Here is a 16354-nt window from a genome sequence, read left to right as displayed (position 1 = left end):
ACATCTCCACCTATGTAACTAATACAGTATATTTGTAACCTGTTTATGTGTTGTCTGCTTAGATATCCTTTTCATGTCTCGTTGTGCGGTGGTGACAGATCTACGTAAGACTCCATATAAGGGGATCACAGATATTATTAGGAATAGTTTTCACTGCACTTGATTCCAAAGGGAAACAACGGGTATATTATAAATTCCCTGGCATTGGGCTTCCTACCATGTTGACAAATATGGAGCTTTCCTTTTGGGAAGGAGGAAGATCGATTTTTTTTATTGAAAATATGTTTGTTTTTTTGTGCCTATGTTCTTGTCTTTTTATTTGAATTATATTTTTATAGAAGCCTTGTCTTCAATCAGTAAGTTCCTCACTCCATCTCGCCCTTTCCAGACAGTAAAGAATTTGACACTTCAAGGAATCCAATATGTGTCAGATAGTGTGTTCTCACAATGACACCCCCCATAAAAACACACTTTGGTTTTTATTCATTTAATGAAACCGTAAATTGTGACGGAAGTTGTGTTCACTGTAGTTCAGAGCCTTAATTCTAGATGAGACCACTATAATGCTTTCATATTCTCCTTTTCATGTGCGGGAACACAGACATTCATGCTTTCTGAGTGTAAAATGCAATCAGCAGCTCAGTAACTGCAGGATGGAGAAGTGCTGATTTATCAGCGGAAAACAGAAATATCTCTCTGCAGACCGCCGTCAGCTGCTATTCTCGGTTACACATTTGCAAATCTATGATGGGCCACCCGCCACATCTCTGATAATAGAGTGCACCTAACTCTAAACAATGAGAGTCCCTACAATGGGTCACACATTCAAGTGGTTTTAAATTGATAACTCGCGTAAAAAAAAATCTCTTGACATTGCAATAGAGGGACCAGTGCTCCCTGCCAGCTACTGATTCTATGCACACCTCTTAAACAAGAATACGGAAGTGGAACCTGCTCAGTCATTACATAAGTTCAAAGCCGGTGCTACAAGAGGGAGGGATGATCTAGAAAAGGGGAAACCAGAAATATCCCCCAGCTCATCGCTGTTATCCAGTAAAGAGCTGCTATTCTGTTTGTATATAAGATATATGATGAGCCAGCTGCAACTCATTCACCATCGGAACAGAAGAATAACAGAGGGCTGATGTAAGCCTGACGGCCTTTAAATCCCATGGCTGTTGCAGCTAGTTTACTGAATGACAATGTGACTTGTGGTCGCTGTTTTGCGGTTGAAATGTGGTGAGCGTTTGATTGTCCTATAGCTGTAGGGAGGTGGGCCTTTATAGATAGATATGTATATATGTATATTGGGAGGTTGGCTTATAATCTTCCACTTTGTTTCCTGAATGTCCCCCTATCTCTTTCTCCCATTTTTGTTGTTTGTCATTTTGTCGACTGTATGTTTTTACCTATAACATTTTTGCTGTAACTTGCTACAAAGCTGTTATTCAGTTAAGATATTATACCTGGCATGGCAGAAATATTAACATGTTGGATGTAAATTTTACGTGTAGGTGTTAAATTGAAAGCCCATTACCTGCAATAACATTTTGCACAACATTTATCAAGGTCAGGCGGCACAGTGTTGTAGGTGGCTTTAATGGCAATCTGTCACTGGGATAAAATTATTTTCCATAGAAATTAAGGGGGTCATTCCGACCCGTTCGCACGCAGCGGTTCTTCGCTGTGGTGCGAACGGGTCGGAACTGCACATGCGCGGCGCCCGCAGTGCGCACTCGTGTTGCTGGGCAAAGACCAGAAGAGAAGAAAGTGATCGCTAGCGCGATCGCAAGAAGATTGACAGCGGGGAGGCGTTCCGGGGCGGATACTCACCGTTTTCCAAGCGTGGAAATCCGAATGCAGGCGTGTATCCAGGTGTTTTGAGGACGGATGTCTGTCGTCAATACCGGGACCTTCGTCGCTGGATCCGTCGCACAGGTTAAGTAAGTCTGACCCTGGTCTTGTTTTGCAGGAAACTTTTTTAGCATAGATCGGCTGCACAAGCGATCGCTGCCCTGCTATGCTAAAATACACTCCCCCATAGGCGGTGTCTAGTTGATCGCACGAGCAGCAAAAAGTTGCTATGTGCGATCAACTCGGAATGAGGGCCTAAATGCGCTAAAAAAAAATAGTTCATATAAAGTAACGATTTAATAAAGCCTTTTCATCTTTTGTGTTCTTAATACAGTTAATGAAATATTTTCAGTGCCTGGAGGAAAAGCACAAAGAAGCATTTAGAATCCATAGCTGCTGGCATAAAATGTGTTTCTCTTAGTATATACAGTAGTTCAAGGCAATGTGCGGCATGGAACTCTCTTGATGTGACTGCCCTTGAAGAATAATAGCATACAGCCAGTGATGGAGAGCTGGTTGATAAAGGAGGATAACTAAATATTTGTAAAGATGATGTAGGCCTGCCCGCCAAAGTATCAAGAGCTAAACAGCGACAGTGACAACTTAATATGAAAACATTTCTTATTCTTGGCAGCCGGCTTATATAAAACATGTCAAGGACTGGATATGAAAGTCTAACAGCTGCCAACATGATATAAAGACTGTAAACGTAATAAGGAAACTGATGCGGAGCTATTGTCACATTTTGTTTATTTGTTTCTTTGTCTTTATTGTTGTAAGATATCTTGGATTGATGTGTTTTATTACAGTGTGGTTTTAACATCTTCACAGGCATAAAGAGCACTAGGACCCTATGGCAACTGTGACACTGAGGTCTCGTAAAAAACAAATACAGAATGAACGCAACAGAATCAAAAAGAGAAAACGCGCAGCAGGGAATTGTAAGTTCTGTTTTAATGCTGGCGGGTAGGATCCAGTAGTAATGGTTACTGCGTATTCAGGGTGGGGCCATCTCAGAGGCCACCATCCATAACGGCTGTTTCCATAGGCATAACGTGATCACCAAGCCCCGTAGCATCATGTGGGGAGGATTCTTTCTGCAGGATTCTTTTCTACTCATGAGAACGGAGCATGGGCCTCTGGAATGGATGGACCAGTTTCACCAGGGTCCATAATAACTGCATGGGCTGTGTCTATGGTAGACACACCACTGGGTCCCTCTCTTGCACCTGCGCCAATGACTGCTCACCATATTTCATCATGGGTCTTCCGTTTTATGAAACCCCTGTGTTACTAAATTAGGGGTAGATGTACTGTATGAAGCAGTGAACAGAGTGGAGAAGTTACCCATGGCAACCAATCAGTTCTGAAGTAACATTTATCAAGTGTTTTTTATAAAATTATACTGGCTCACTTCTCCACTTTTTTCACTGCTTCATACATCTACCACTAAGTGTGATATGCTGTTAAATTACCGGCTGTCGGGATCCCGGCGGTCAGGATACAGACGCCGGAATCCGGACAGCCAGGGAAATGCGGTTGGAATCAGGACCCAAACCCGGTATTCCCACTTGGATGGTGGTCTACGCCACTACCCGAGGGGGAATAATAGTGTGGCGACCGAAGCGTGGCAAGCCCGCGAGGGGACACGCTGTGCTCGCTGCCGGGATTCTGGCTGTCAGGTTCCTGGCGTCAGTCTCCTGACCTCCAGGATCCCATACTGGTCCCCTAAATGTTAAGTACAAACACTTAAAGAAATAGTCTGGTATTTGAGTCTGAGGCAATTGGCTGCCACAGCAAATAAATAAAACAACATTATATTGTTAATGTGTGTAATTAGAAAATGGGTCTCACAGCGCTCACATATCAATGGCTGCAGATATTTGTTATCATGGGGGAAGAATTGTTTTCCTGTACACAGTTGTCGTTCCAGGGAAAATTACTGCGGAGCGTTTCTCGATGCTGTTTGCAAACTGCCCACATCCAATAAAGTCCTTCACAACTCAACACTGGATTAACTGTCCTGGGGTTTTGAGGGTGAAAACCTCAGCTCACATCCAATGTGGAATGGTTTGCAAAGTCCCAAACAGTTTATAAAGCAAACCACTGGTTTTAATATAAACTGCAAACCGCACATCAAATATCAGAATGGTCTTTGCTTAACTTCCTGGTTTTGTAACGCTCTGCAGTCTGTGTCTTTTGCCTAAAGGATTAAGCATTAAATATAATTGTTCAACAGCATAATTAAGATTTGACAAATGTATTCATCTGCACAGGCAGAGGCACCTATAAACAGAAAACAAACATTGCCTACACCTTGTATTTGGGTCTGTAAGACTCAGTTGTTGTTTTTCGCAGAACAAGATATAACTGGAAACATAAAGCTCCTGCCATTAAAAACAATATCATACTTGCTGACCTTTTGGCTGCCACCTCCGGGAAGAGTCAGCCAGGTCGGCACTTGAGGGGGCGTGGTGCAGCAGAAGTGGGCGGTGCTGGGGCTTGATAATGTGATTGTATGACCCGGCCTCACAGGGTATTGTGAAGCGGGACCACTATGATGTGATTCGGCCACCTGTACTGCTCACTTCACTCAGGAAATGGTCGGTCAATTTTCGGGAGCCTCCCGGACGATCCAGGAGAATAGGCCGGTATGCAATATTTCTTAACAAACAAAAAAAACCACTGCATTCTACTTCCTCACACTAATAACAATGACATGCTACTGATACACTTACAACTACATGTTGCAAGTGACAGCACCACAAATATAACCAAGGGACGATTCAATTCGCTGGGTAGGCTTCAGGGCCAGCTGCCGTTTAATTCAATCTGCGACAATATAGTAATTGCTTAGACGACTACAATATCACCTTCATGTTTTGTCCTGGGTGAAATATACCAACGTTTCTTACCTCTAAGGAAGGAAGTGGGTTTTATAGCTCTATTCATGGGCAACAGGAATCCCCCCTCAAGTGCTTACTTTATCGACTACAGTATACAGAATGTCTCAAGATAATACAAATCCTCATTTGCAGAAATATTTATTTCATAGGCATCATACCAAAGTGTGGCATGTGTTTTGAGCAATATCGCTAATGAGAACCCAAATGGCCTTTTTTTTTTTGGCAGTTGATGTGCGGTTTTGTAAACCTAAATTAAATACATTGCACAAGTTGTATTCTGTCCATGTGTGAAAACTGGAATGTGGTTTAAAATCGGTCAGTTTAAATAATGCAGTTTACACTATAGTAAATAGTTTGGTTTACAAACTGCACATAAAAATGCAAAACCCATGAGGTAAATCTCCCTCCGCCTGTGAGACAATTGAAGTACACTGCAGTTAAACTGTCTCTCAGTGTGTAATGACTGATAACGTTTCACATAATTCCTAGATATTGGTGGAACAGGCCATTTCGCAGAGGTGAAAAGTTGAGACAATAAAACCTGTGAGTTTCGATTTTGCTTTGTCATTCCATAGAAGAGCATTCTGCTCTTTATTTGTAAATTAACATATCACATAATTTACTGTATAGTCTAAAACAGAGCTGGGAGGAAGGCGGTCAGTGACGGACAGTTTATTCTGCTGCGTGGTGTGGTTGGGTTAGAACTGAGAATATTTAAAACACTATGGGCTAGATTTATCAAGCCTTGGAGCATGATAAAATGCACAGTGATAAAATACCAACCAATCAGCTCCTGTCATTTTTTAAACACAGCCTGTAATATGGCAGTTAGGTTGGTTGGTACTTTATCACTCTCCAAGGCATGATAAATCTGGGCCTAACACTGCCAGTGCCGTGTAAAATTTCACAGACAGACACATTATGAGGCTAATATTTTATGGAATGCTTTAGAAAGTGTTTCATATGTGTGGTTAGCAGACATGGTAATAATGCATATTTAGCACATAATGTGATACGTCACCAACATTCCCTCTGCATTACTCCTTCCACCATTGTGCTCACTTTTTTGTGTTCGACTCAGCAGTAATTTTACATACTCAAGCTATAATTACATTGTTGAATACCATTCGGAGGACAACTCCTAAAGACATGATGTAAAGCAGCTCCAGCTTGGCCACACGTTCGCCAACACAGTTCGGACTGGAAGGGCCATATGTTATGCATCTGTTCTAGAGTAAAATACCTATGGCGAAAGACCTTTAAAAACATTTCTTAATGACTAATCCACCTCAAAATGTTGTAACATTCGAGGAGGAGGTTCCTCCATTCCTCAGGCTCCAACTGAATACCCAAATCCATCTCCCTTTTTATGAAAGCTTGACAGGGAGAGTTCTGAGTGCATATAATTATACCATAGCATACTTCCCCTTAATCAGGGGTGGATTTAGCGGTCAGGCTGCCCCTAGGCATATTATTGCACCCCCTCCCCCGAATAACATAATTTTCCCTTCATTTCAGGGCCAGTCCGGATTCTTCAAGACCGCCAAAGCAGCCTCAATCCCACCCTACTACCACCATCCTGAACCACAATTTGCTACCCGTTCCACTCTCATCATTTGCTAAATAACATCTGAAAAAATAAGTCAGAAGAACAAAAAAAAAAAACAAGCCTGGTGTGCCACTCCCCCCCCGCCCCCCAGAGCAAGTTCTGCCCCTAGGCACGTGCCTCATGTGCCTAGTGGGAAATCCACCACTGCCCTTAATGTTTCTGGGGAGTAAGTTAGGCAATGATTAATGGGATTGGATATGAGGATAAGAGTAAACCCAGTACCTAACCTAAAAGAGTTTGTAACATTTCTGGAGGGAAGGGAATAACGACATTGAATCTGGGTAAAGGACATATGCAAATTTTCACATTATTTCTTGTAGGTAAAGAATCCCCCCATTAGGCCAGTTAGACAATCCAAATTTGGAATGGCATCGGTGTTGGGTGTAGATGGATTGCCACATGGCCCAATTTAACACAATTTTCCAATCAGATATTTGCGAGGTATGTAACACAGGTTCTCTGGGACAGAGTAGCAAAAGTGGATTTGCAATATATATACTCGTATATATTGCAAATCCACTATGATACAGCCCCTAGTGGTCCCTAGACAGTAGTGTAGGGTAATAAATCTATTCTGCATCACAGATTTAGGTTAATATTTGCATGACCTGTAGTATACAAACACTGCTGTAATATGCATAAAATCTATATTGAGTTACAGGTTTTTGCTTGTCTACAATCTTCAGTGCTTCAGGGATAAAACATGCAAATCACCTGCAAACATGCCGAGAGGTGAGATTATCCTATGACTAATGTATTGCATGGCAATTAGCTCTTATGCCATATTCCGTGCTAGTCTCGAGCACCCATAAGTATCATAGTGCGGGATAGCACACCGATTCAGTGATCAGAGCAGATTATTAAATCTGTTATTTTTAGACTGCAAGCTTAAGTCTCAGTTTCTAATGAGATATTCTCAATATTTTTGTTTTGAGTGGAACTATGTGAGATAAACAAAAGGAAGAAATCTTTACCTTTTCACTTCTGTCCCCACAATGCGTGCAACTCTCCAAGCCGAACATTCTCTCTACTGACTGGGACACGTTTTTCAAACTTCTAGGATGTCACAAAAAAAATTCCAGCCAAGAAGAAAAAAGTATCTCCCACTTAATCCCTAAAAGAAGAAAAGCATCTTCTCACATCTTGGTGGTCATTCCGAGTTGTTCGATCGTTGCCGATTTTCGCTATGCTGCGATTTGTTGCTAAATGCGCATGGTGCGCAGGGCGCATGCGCTTAGTTATTTAACTAAAAACTTAGCAGTTTTGCTGGTGTTCGTGCAGCGCTTTTCAGTCGCACTGCTGATAGGTGAATGATTGACAGGAAAGGGGCGTTTCTGGGTGGTAACTGAGCGTTTTCCGGGAGTGTGCTAAAAACGCAGGCATGTCAGGGAAAAACGCGAGAGTGTCTGGAGAAACGGGGGAGTGGCTGGCCGAACGCAGGGCGTGTTTGTGACGTCAAACCAGGAACTAAACGGGCTGAGCTGATCGCAATCTAGGAGTAGGTCTGGAGCTACTCAGAAACTGCTTGAAAATATTTATTAGCAGTTCTGCTAATCTTTCGTTCGCTATTCTGCTAAGCTAAGATGCACTCCCAGAGGGCGGCGGCCTAGCGTGTGCAATGCTGCTAAAAGCAGCTAGCGAGCGAACAACTCGGAATGACCACCCTTGTACAGTAGTTCCCACAATGCTTGTAACAGTCCAAGGGGGAGATGTATCAAACCTTATAAAGAGGACAAGTGGAGAAGTTGCCCATACAAACCAATCAGCATCTAGCTATCATTTATCATGTTCAGTCCATAAATTGATAGCTTATTATTTGCTATGTGCAACATTCCTCATTAGGGGTGAGTACCAGATGGTTACCCAGCGAACTTTTATAAGTATTATAAGAATAGCATAGCTCTGACTCTTTTAGCGATGTTTAATGAGGCGTCTGGAGCCAAAAGTTTCCAAAAAGAAATCCTGGAAGCTCAAATTGTAGCGATCCCGAAGCCAGATAAAAACCCTTCTTCATTACAAAATTACCGACCGATTGCCTTGCTAAATACTAGAGATGCGCACCGGAAATTTTTCGGGTTTTGGTTTTGGATTCGGTTCCGCGGCCGTGTTTTGGATTTGGACGCGTTTTGGCAAAACCTCCCTGAAAATTTGTTGTCGGATTCGGGTCTGTTTTTTTCAAAACCCCCTCAAAAACAGCTTAAATCATAGAATTTGGGGGTAATTTTGATCCTATAGTATTATTAACCTCAATAACCACAATTTCCACTCATTTCCAGTCTATTCTGAACACCTCACACCTCAAAATACTATTTTTAGTCCTAAAATTTGCACCGAGGTCGCTGGATGACTAAGCTAAGCGACCCAAGAGGGCGGCACAAACACCTGGCCCATCTAGGAGTGGCACTGCAATGTCAGACAGGATGGCACTTAAAAAAATTAGCTAAGCTAAGCGACACAAACACCTCAATATCACAGGAATTATTCATTCTAATCAATGGTATTATTGGTCCAAATCACTGGAAGAAAATGACAAAATCACTGGAATTATTCGTTCTAATCAATGGTATTATTGGTCCAAATCACTGGAAGAAAAAGACAAAATCACTGAAATTATTTGGCAAGATCACTGTAATTAATAATTATAAATCACTGATATTAATTGGTAAAATCTCGCTATCGCCTGCCTAGTGAAGTGGAATCTAGATGGGATTTTGTACCGGGAACACAATAACTTCATCAATTGTCTAAATCCCACTGCACTAATGGCGGAAAACGGGCACACGTCTAACAGCGCACTGATTATACTGAGAACTGATTATACTGATCACTGATGATACTACGGAGAACTGACACTGAGCAGCGAGAACAGCACTGGACTATTGTACTGTAGTATACTGGTCACCACAATGCAGCACTGACACTGAGTACAGATGTTAAGCACTGATCAGGATACTAGAAGTGACACAGCTGCAAGATACAGCAATGGCCTACTGTACTGTACTACTATATACTGGTGGTCACCACAGTGCTGCACTGTACTACTATATACTGGTCACAACAATGCAGCAGATATTGAGCACTGATCAGGATACTAGAACTGAGTCTGACACGGAGCTGCAAGATACAGCAATGGCCTACTGTACTGTACTATATGTATGTATACTGCTGGTCACCAAAATGCTGCACTATCCTACTATATACTGCTCACAACAATGCAGCACAGATATGGAATGGATACTTGCAGTGACACAGAGCTGCAAGATACAGCAATGGCCTACTGTACTGTACTACTATAATTATATACTGGTGGTCCCCACAATGCAGCACACTGAGCACAGATATTACCAGGTGTATCTCACACATCGCTCAGTACAGATTACAGGATGTATAATCACCAGGTGTATAACACACGTCGCACAGTACAGTATACAGTATGCAGCTCTGGAGGGATCAGTATTTGGCAGGAAGGCGAGGCCTGGTCCTGGCAGCAGAGTGACAGGCGGCCGTATAGTAGCAGCCAGCTCCAAATCTGTCAGTGTGTGGAGAGGGAGGGGGTGAGTGAAGGGAACTAGCGCTGGAGTGTCTGAGCGGGGGAGTGAGGCGGGAGCTGCTCTTCCATAGCAGCGCACAGTGGTGGTGACGGAGTCTGACAAAGGAGGGAGGAGGAGGATTGGGGCAACTGGCCGCAGGGGAGCACTGTGCCGCAGCCATCACCTGCAGGGGGAGTGGAGGGAAACACATCCTATCTGCCCCAGATAAGTGACTTCTGATCAGAGCAATTGAGGGTCGGAGTTTTTCTGAAAGGTGGAAAGGAAGGGGTTCTTTTTCATGTAGACTGGAAGGACTACAACAAACTTGGAGTGACTACACTTTTCACCCTAGTTCGGCAGCCCTGCTGCCCTTTAATACACAGATGAATGAAGACTCCATTTGGAAAGGCGGCCGCTCAGCGATCAAGAGCTGATGCAGCATATGCAGGTGTTTCTGCAAATATGATGAAGAAAAGAACATCTCATAAGAAACATCGAAACAATATGGGACCAAGTAAACCAATCTCCCAGCCAAGGCGAAATATTGTAGGCTGTAGAATACAGCATGGGTGGAAAGAGGGCAGTGGGCCAATAACCCAGTGGAAAGGAACAGTTCTGGATCAAGTACCAGTGAATCCCTCCCTCTATCTTATAAAGTATGATGGATTTGATTGTGTCTATGGACTTGAGCTTCACAAGGATGAAAGGGTGTCTGCTCTTGAAGTTCTACCAGACAGAGTTGCCTCATCCCGAATCAGCGATGCCCATTTGGCTGACACAATGATTGGTAAAGCAGTGGAGCATATGTTTGGAACAGAGGATGGTTCCAAGGATGAGTGGCGAGGGATGGTATTAGCACGAGCACCTATTATGAACACATGGTTTTATTATTATATAACCCATGAAAAGGACCCAGTCATATATGTATCAACTTTTAGATGACTATAAAGAAGGAGATCTTCGGATCATGCCAGACTCAAATGATTCCCCTCCAGCTGAAAGAGAACCAGGGGAGGTTGTGGACAGCCTGGTGGGCAAGCAAGTGGAATATGCCAAAGAAGATGGCTCAAAAAGGACTGGCATGGTTATTCATCAAGTTGAAGCTAAACCATCTGTGTACTTCATTAAGTTTGATGACAATTTCCATATTTATGTCTACGATTTGAAGACATCCTAAATGGGATTCTGTACTTTTTTTTTTTTGCCAAACGTAATCTAATGTAAACATTTGTAGAAAGTCGCTGATTTCTGATTACAGAAATGCTCAGATATTCCTGCGAATCCACAATCCCTTCCCAGAGGAACAAGAAATTGAGAAACCGTTGTTTAAGAACGTTTGTTCTCTTTCCCTTACAAAGGAACAAACTACTTTCCAAGAAGACTGACGTTTTTGGGATTATGGAGACATAATGTTTTTGAATATAAATCCTAAAGCAGGTGGTGTTTTAGAGTAAAAGAGTGCAAGAGACCAGCCATGCAGTTTCTGAAATATTATGACAAAATGTTACTGTATTTCATAAGCACTCATTCCTAACTCTGCTAAGTACTGTTTGGTATACCGTATCTGGCTTCCATGAGGTAGTTGTCCATTATTTCAGCTTCCATTGACCTTTTTGAAAGCGGTAGAAGTTATTGATTTTTTCCCCCCCTATTTTTAATTTTCTCCTGCATAGCCCAGTAAAATGTTGCAATGTTAAGTATTGACTTGTGCCTTCTGGGGGTCCACTTCTTCACCAAACCCAGCCAAATCTCATCCTAACCCTCTGTTCCACGTTCTCTATGTACCCCATCTGTGTCACCCCTGTCTACCCCTCCCCTTTAGATTGTAAACTCTCATGAGCAGGGCCCTCTTCCCTCATGATTACAGTATGTATATTCACCAGGTGTATAACACATGTCGCACAGTACAGTATACAGGGTGTATAATTAATTACCAGGTGTATCACACACATCGCACAGTACAGTATATAGGGTGTATAATCCCCAGGTGTATCTCACACATCACACAGTACAGTATATAGGGTGTATAATCCCCAGGTGTATCTCACAAATCGCTCAGTACAGATTACAGGATGTATATTCACCAGGTGTATAACACATGTCGCACAGTACAGAATACAGGGTGTATAATTAATTACCAGGTGTATCACACACATCGCACAGTACAGTATATAGGGTGTATAATCCCCAGGTGTATCTCACACATCACTCAGTACAGTATACAGGGTGTATAATCACCAGGTGTATCACAAACGTTGCACAGTACAGTATACAGGGTGTATAATCCCCAGGTGTATCTCACACATCACTCAGTACAGATTACAGGATGTATAAAATCACCAGGTGTATAACACACGTCGCACAGTACAGTATACATACTGGTCACAACAATGCAGCAGATATTGAGTACTGATCAGGATACTAGAAGTGACAGAGCTGCAAGATACAGCAATGGCCTACTGTACGGTACTATATGTATACTGATGGTCACCAAAATGCTGCACTGTCCTACTATATACTGCTCACAATAATGCAGCACAGATATGGATAGTATACTTGACACAGAGCTGCAAGATACAGCAATGGCCTACTGTACTACTATAATTATATACTGGTGGTCCCCACAATGTAGCACACTGAGCACAGATATTTGCAGCACACTGAGCACAGATATGGAGCGTTTTCAGGCAGAGAACGTAGATATTTGCAGCACACTGAGCACAGATATTTGCAGCACACTGAGCACAAATACGGAGCTTTTCAGGGAGAGAACGCAGCCACGTGCTCTTCGTTCAATCTCCAATGCACGAGTGAAAATGGCGGCGACACGCGGCTCTTTATATAGAATACGAATCTCGCTAGAATCCGACAGCGGGATGATGACGTTCGGGCGCGTTCGGGTTAACCGAGCAAGGCAGGAAGATCCGAGGCTGCCTCGGACCCGTGTAAAATAGGTGAAGTTCGGGGGGGTTCGGATCTCGGAGAACCGAACCCACTCATCTCTACTAAATACGAACATAAAACTGTTTGATAAACTAATTGCCACTCACCTTGGTCTACTTCTCTCCTCATTGATTGCTGTGGAGCAGGTTGGATTTGTCCCGGTCTGGCAGGCCCCAGATAACACTTGCAGAGTATTTGACATTCTAGAAGGAATGGTTAATACTAAAGATTTCTTGGTTGGGGTGTATTGCAGCCGCCAAGATGATTCTACTTCCAAAACTTATGTAGCTATTTCACGCTATACCAAGATCCTTTCCCAAGTCCCTTAGTGATAATTAATTTTTTTTAAACACATTTTATTGAGAGGATCACAGAAATATAACAGTAAACAAGTCATACCGAGAACATTGAGTAATTAGGTTACAGAAATAACTGCGATGAATTATAACATCAAAAAATTGGATCCAATTTTTGGAAATTTAAAGTAGCAAGAAGGATTCCTCTTGACGATGGTGTGGCAGTCCGTCAAAGAGAGCTGGTAACAGAGAATGGGAGAAAGAATAACAGTTGGAGAAGGAAAAGAGAAAAGCAAGGAGGAGGGAGAGAGAGAACTGGTTAAGTTGAAGGAAAGGGAAACAGAAGCAGAAGGGTGGCCCTCAGATTCAAGAAGTTAGAGAGGCCTCAATGTTAGGCTATCAGGTTACAAATGGTGAGGAAGCCTGTTGGGAGGTTAGCCAGGGAGCCCGAACTGTGACAAATTGTTTAGAGGAATTACGGATAACAGCAGTCATATATTCCATTTTGTATGCAGAATAAATTCGGGAAATTATCCCCTACATAGGGGAGGGGGTTAGGTTTTTCTAGCCCATTGCTATTTGGCATATCATAGTAGAAACTACATGCCGAAACAATTTATTTTGAGGCTGATTAAGGGTAGAGAGAGTCAAGTGGAGCAGAAAATACTGAGGATCAGGAAAAATAGAGGTCTCGAAGAGGTGCGAGAGCAGGGTAATAAGCTCCCGCCAAATTTTTTACATTTTTGGGCAGGACCACCAGATATGCAAAAAAAGAGCCTACATCTTCACACCCCCTCCAGCACCTATCTGAGGCATCAGGGAACATTGTATGTAGACAAGAGGGGACTGTCACGATCCGGGTATCTGGACGCCATTACTTACCCTTCAGATGCCTTCTAAGGCTGGCTCAGCGTTCCAGGACCGGATCCCATCTGTCATACTGATGTCCACATTCCTGCCTCGTCTCCTGTCACCCTGAGACGCGGTCACCGCAACGCCTGTAACATCCGGAATGGCGTCTCCCGCGGCCTCCGCCGCTGTTCCTGAGTTTCTGCATGCAGAGTGTCAGAGTGGTGATTACGTCAGCCGCGGCCTCCGCTGTGCCCGCGTGGTTAAGTGTGCACTTATCAGTCTAGCGTCTCCTGTGGCCGGCGCCACCATTACTGTTTTAATTCCCACATGGATTACAAACCAAACTTCCCTCCAAGTGTCTGCATGGGCGCAGCCATCTTGGATTCTGTTACCTGTTCATTTCCATCAATCTGTTGTTACCATTGTAAATCTGCATAATTGCCTAGCCAATCCCTTCCTTGCTGCAGGTATAAGTATTCTGTGCCTGAGCAAGGAAGGCGTCAGTGCTTTGGTTGTCAAACCTAGTTCCAGTTTGTCTCTCTCCTGTGGTTGTTTTCCAGGTTCCAGTTCCTATCTCCAAACCTCCACTAAAGAGACCCGCACCAGCATTCCACCTGCGGTGTAGCCTGACTCTCCTATCCATTTGGATTCATCTGCTTCCAGCTACAGATCCACCTGCTTACAGCAATCAGCTTCCAGCAGAGATCAGCTCTTCTTAAAGTGCCGGTACCCTTTTCTACAGATTACCATTTATCACCGGTATTATTATTTCACCGCTCTCAAGCTCCATATATCATTTCATATTTCATCGCTCTCAAGCTACATTTATTATTTAACTGGTTTCAGCCAGTATCCACTCCGTGCCAACATCAGTCTGGTTCCAGCCAGTATCCACAGCAGCCGTTTTATCCACAGCAGCCCAGCTTTTCCTGGAACACCAGCTGGTACGATCCTGGGCTATTTCCATTGCTACAGTCGGGCCTGGTAAGGACTTTCCAACTAGAAGATTATAAGAACTATCTCACACTACCAGGGCCCTGTGGCCTTGCCACCCTGTAGTACCCAGGAACTGTATTTATCCTCTGCTGATTTTATGTTTTCTTTTACTGCTACTGTGTTACGGAGTATGTCATAATAAACATCATTGACTTTTACTTTGGTTGTCGTGGTCACGCCTTTGGGCAATTCTTCTACATGTAACTTACATGTCTAGGGGTCTGATACAACCTCCCAGGTTCCTTTACACCTCAGCCCCTACAACTGAGGCTGCCTCCCGTCAGCTCAGGCCCTCAGTTGTGACAGTAAGCACTGACCATATGAATCCAGCCGGAGACCAGGATCAAGCGGCCAGGCCGATGCAAGAACTGGCAGCCCGACTTGAACATCAGGAGGCTGCACAGGGCCACATCGTCCGCTGTCTCCAGGATCTCTCTACTCGGCTGGATGGGATTCAGACAACCCTCCGTGGATCAGACGCGTCCGGTGCGTCAACCACAGTGACTCCAGCTATAACCCCACCCACCTTACCCATTTCTGCTCCACGTCTTCATCTTCCAACGCCAGCAAAATTTGACGGATCTCCAAGATTCTGCAGGGGATTTCTCAACCAGTGTGAGATTCAGTTTGAGCTACAACCTGGCAATTTTCCCAGTGACCGTACAAAAATTGCCTACATTATCTCTCTTCTCAGTGGCTCAGCCCTTGATTGGGCATCACCGTTATGGGAGAGGTCCGACACCCTGCTATCCTCCTACACTGCATTCGTGTCAACATTCAGGCGTATCTTCGACGAGCCAGGCCGGGTAACTTCAGCTTCATCTGAGATTCTCTGTTTACGCCAGGGATCACGTACTGTAGGACAATATCTTATACAGTTCCAGATCCTGGCATCCGAACTGGCATGGAACGACGAGGCCCTGTATGCTGCATTCTGGCATGGCTTATCTGAGCATATTAAAGATGAGTTAGCTACCAGAGACTTACCTTCCAAGCTAGATGAGCTAATCTCACTCTGCACGAAAGTTGATTTACGTTTCAGAGAGAGAGCAACTGAGCGTGGAAGATCATCTGCTCCAAAATCTTCTGCTCCTCCTCCTCGCCAACTGTCACCATCTAAAGACGAGCCCATGCAAATTGGCCGTTCCCGTTTAACTCCTGCTGAGCGCCGAAGACGTCTCTCTGAGTCTCTTTGTCTTTACTGTGCAGCTCCGTCTCACACCATCAATGCCTGTCCCGAACGTTCGGGAAAACTCCAAACCCTAGCTCGCCCAGGAGAGGGCCGGCTAGGAGTAATGATCTCCTCTCCATCTCCTCATGATTGTAATCTCCCAATGTCGCTCCAAATTGCTCAACGTTATCGGAACG

The 16354-nt window shown here is 43.7% G+C and overlaps 1 protein-coding gene across 2 annotated transcripts in view; it reads left to right on the top strand.

Moving 5' to 3' along the window:
* The first annotated feature begins 1076 nt into the window (after window positions 1-1076).
* CDK14 (cyclin dependent kinase 14) overlaps window positions 1077-16354 on the top strand; it is a 1134790-nt gene continuing 1119512 nt past the window's right edge. Inside the window, exons 1-2 of one of the 2 annotated variants that reach the window (XM_063921438.1) lie at window positions 1077-1239; window positions 2686-2795. In XM_063921438.1, coding sequence (XP_063777508.1) covers window positions 2708-2795 — 88 coding nt within the window. In that variant the 5' untranslated portion in view covers window positions 1077-1239; window positions 2686-2707. The remainder of the gene's footprint in view (window positions 1240-2685; window positions 2796-16354) is intronic. The other variant, XM_063921439.1, reaches the window with a different exon arrangement.

Source organism: Pseudophryne corroboree, chromosome 5 (assembly GCF_028390025.1).
Source record: "Pseudophryne corroboree isolate aPseCor3 chromosome 5, aPseCor3.hap2, whole genome shotgun sequence".
Classification (NCBI taxonomy): domain Eukaryota; kingdom Metazoa; phylum Chordata; class Amphibia; order Anura; family Myobatrachidae; genus Pseudophryne; species Pseudophryne corroboree.
Note: the sequence above shows the minus strand (reverse complement) of the source record. Positions and strands in the feature narration are given on the sequence as shown.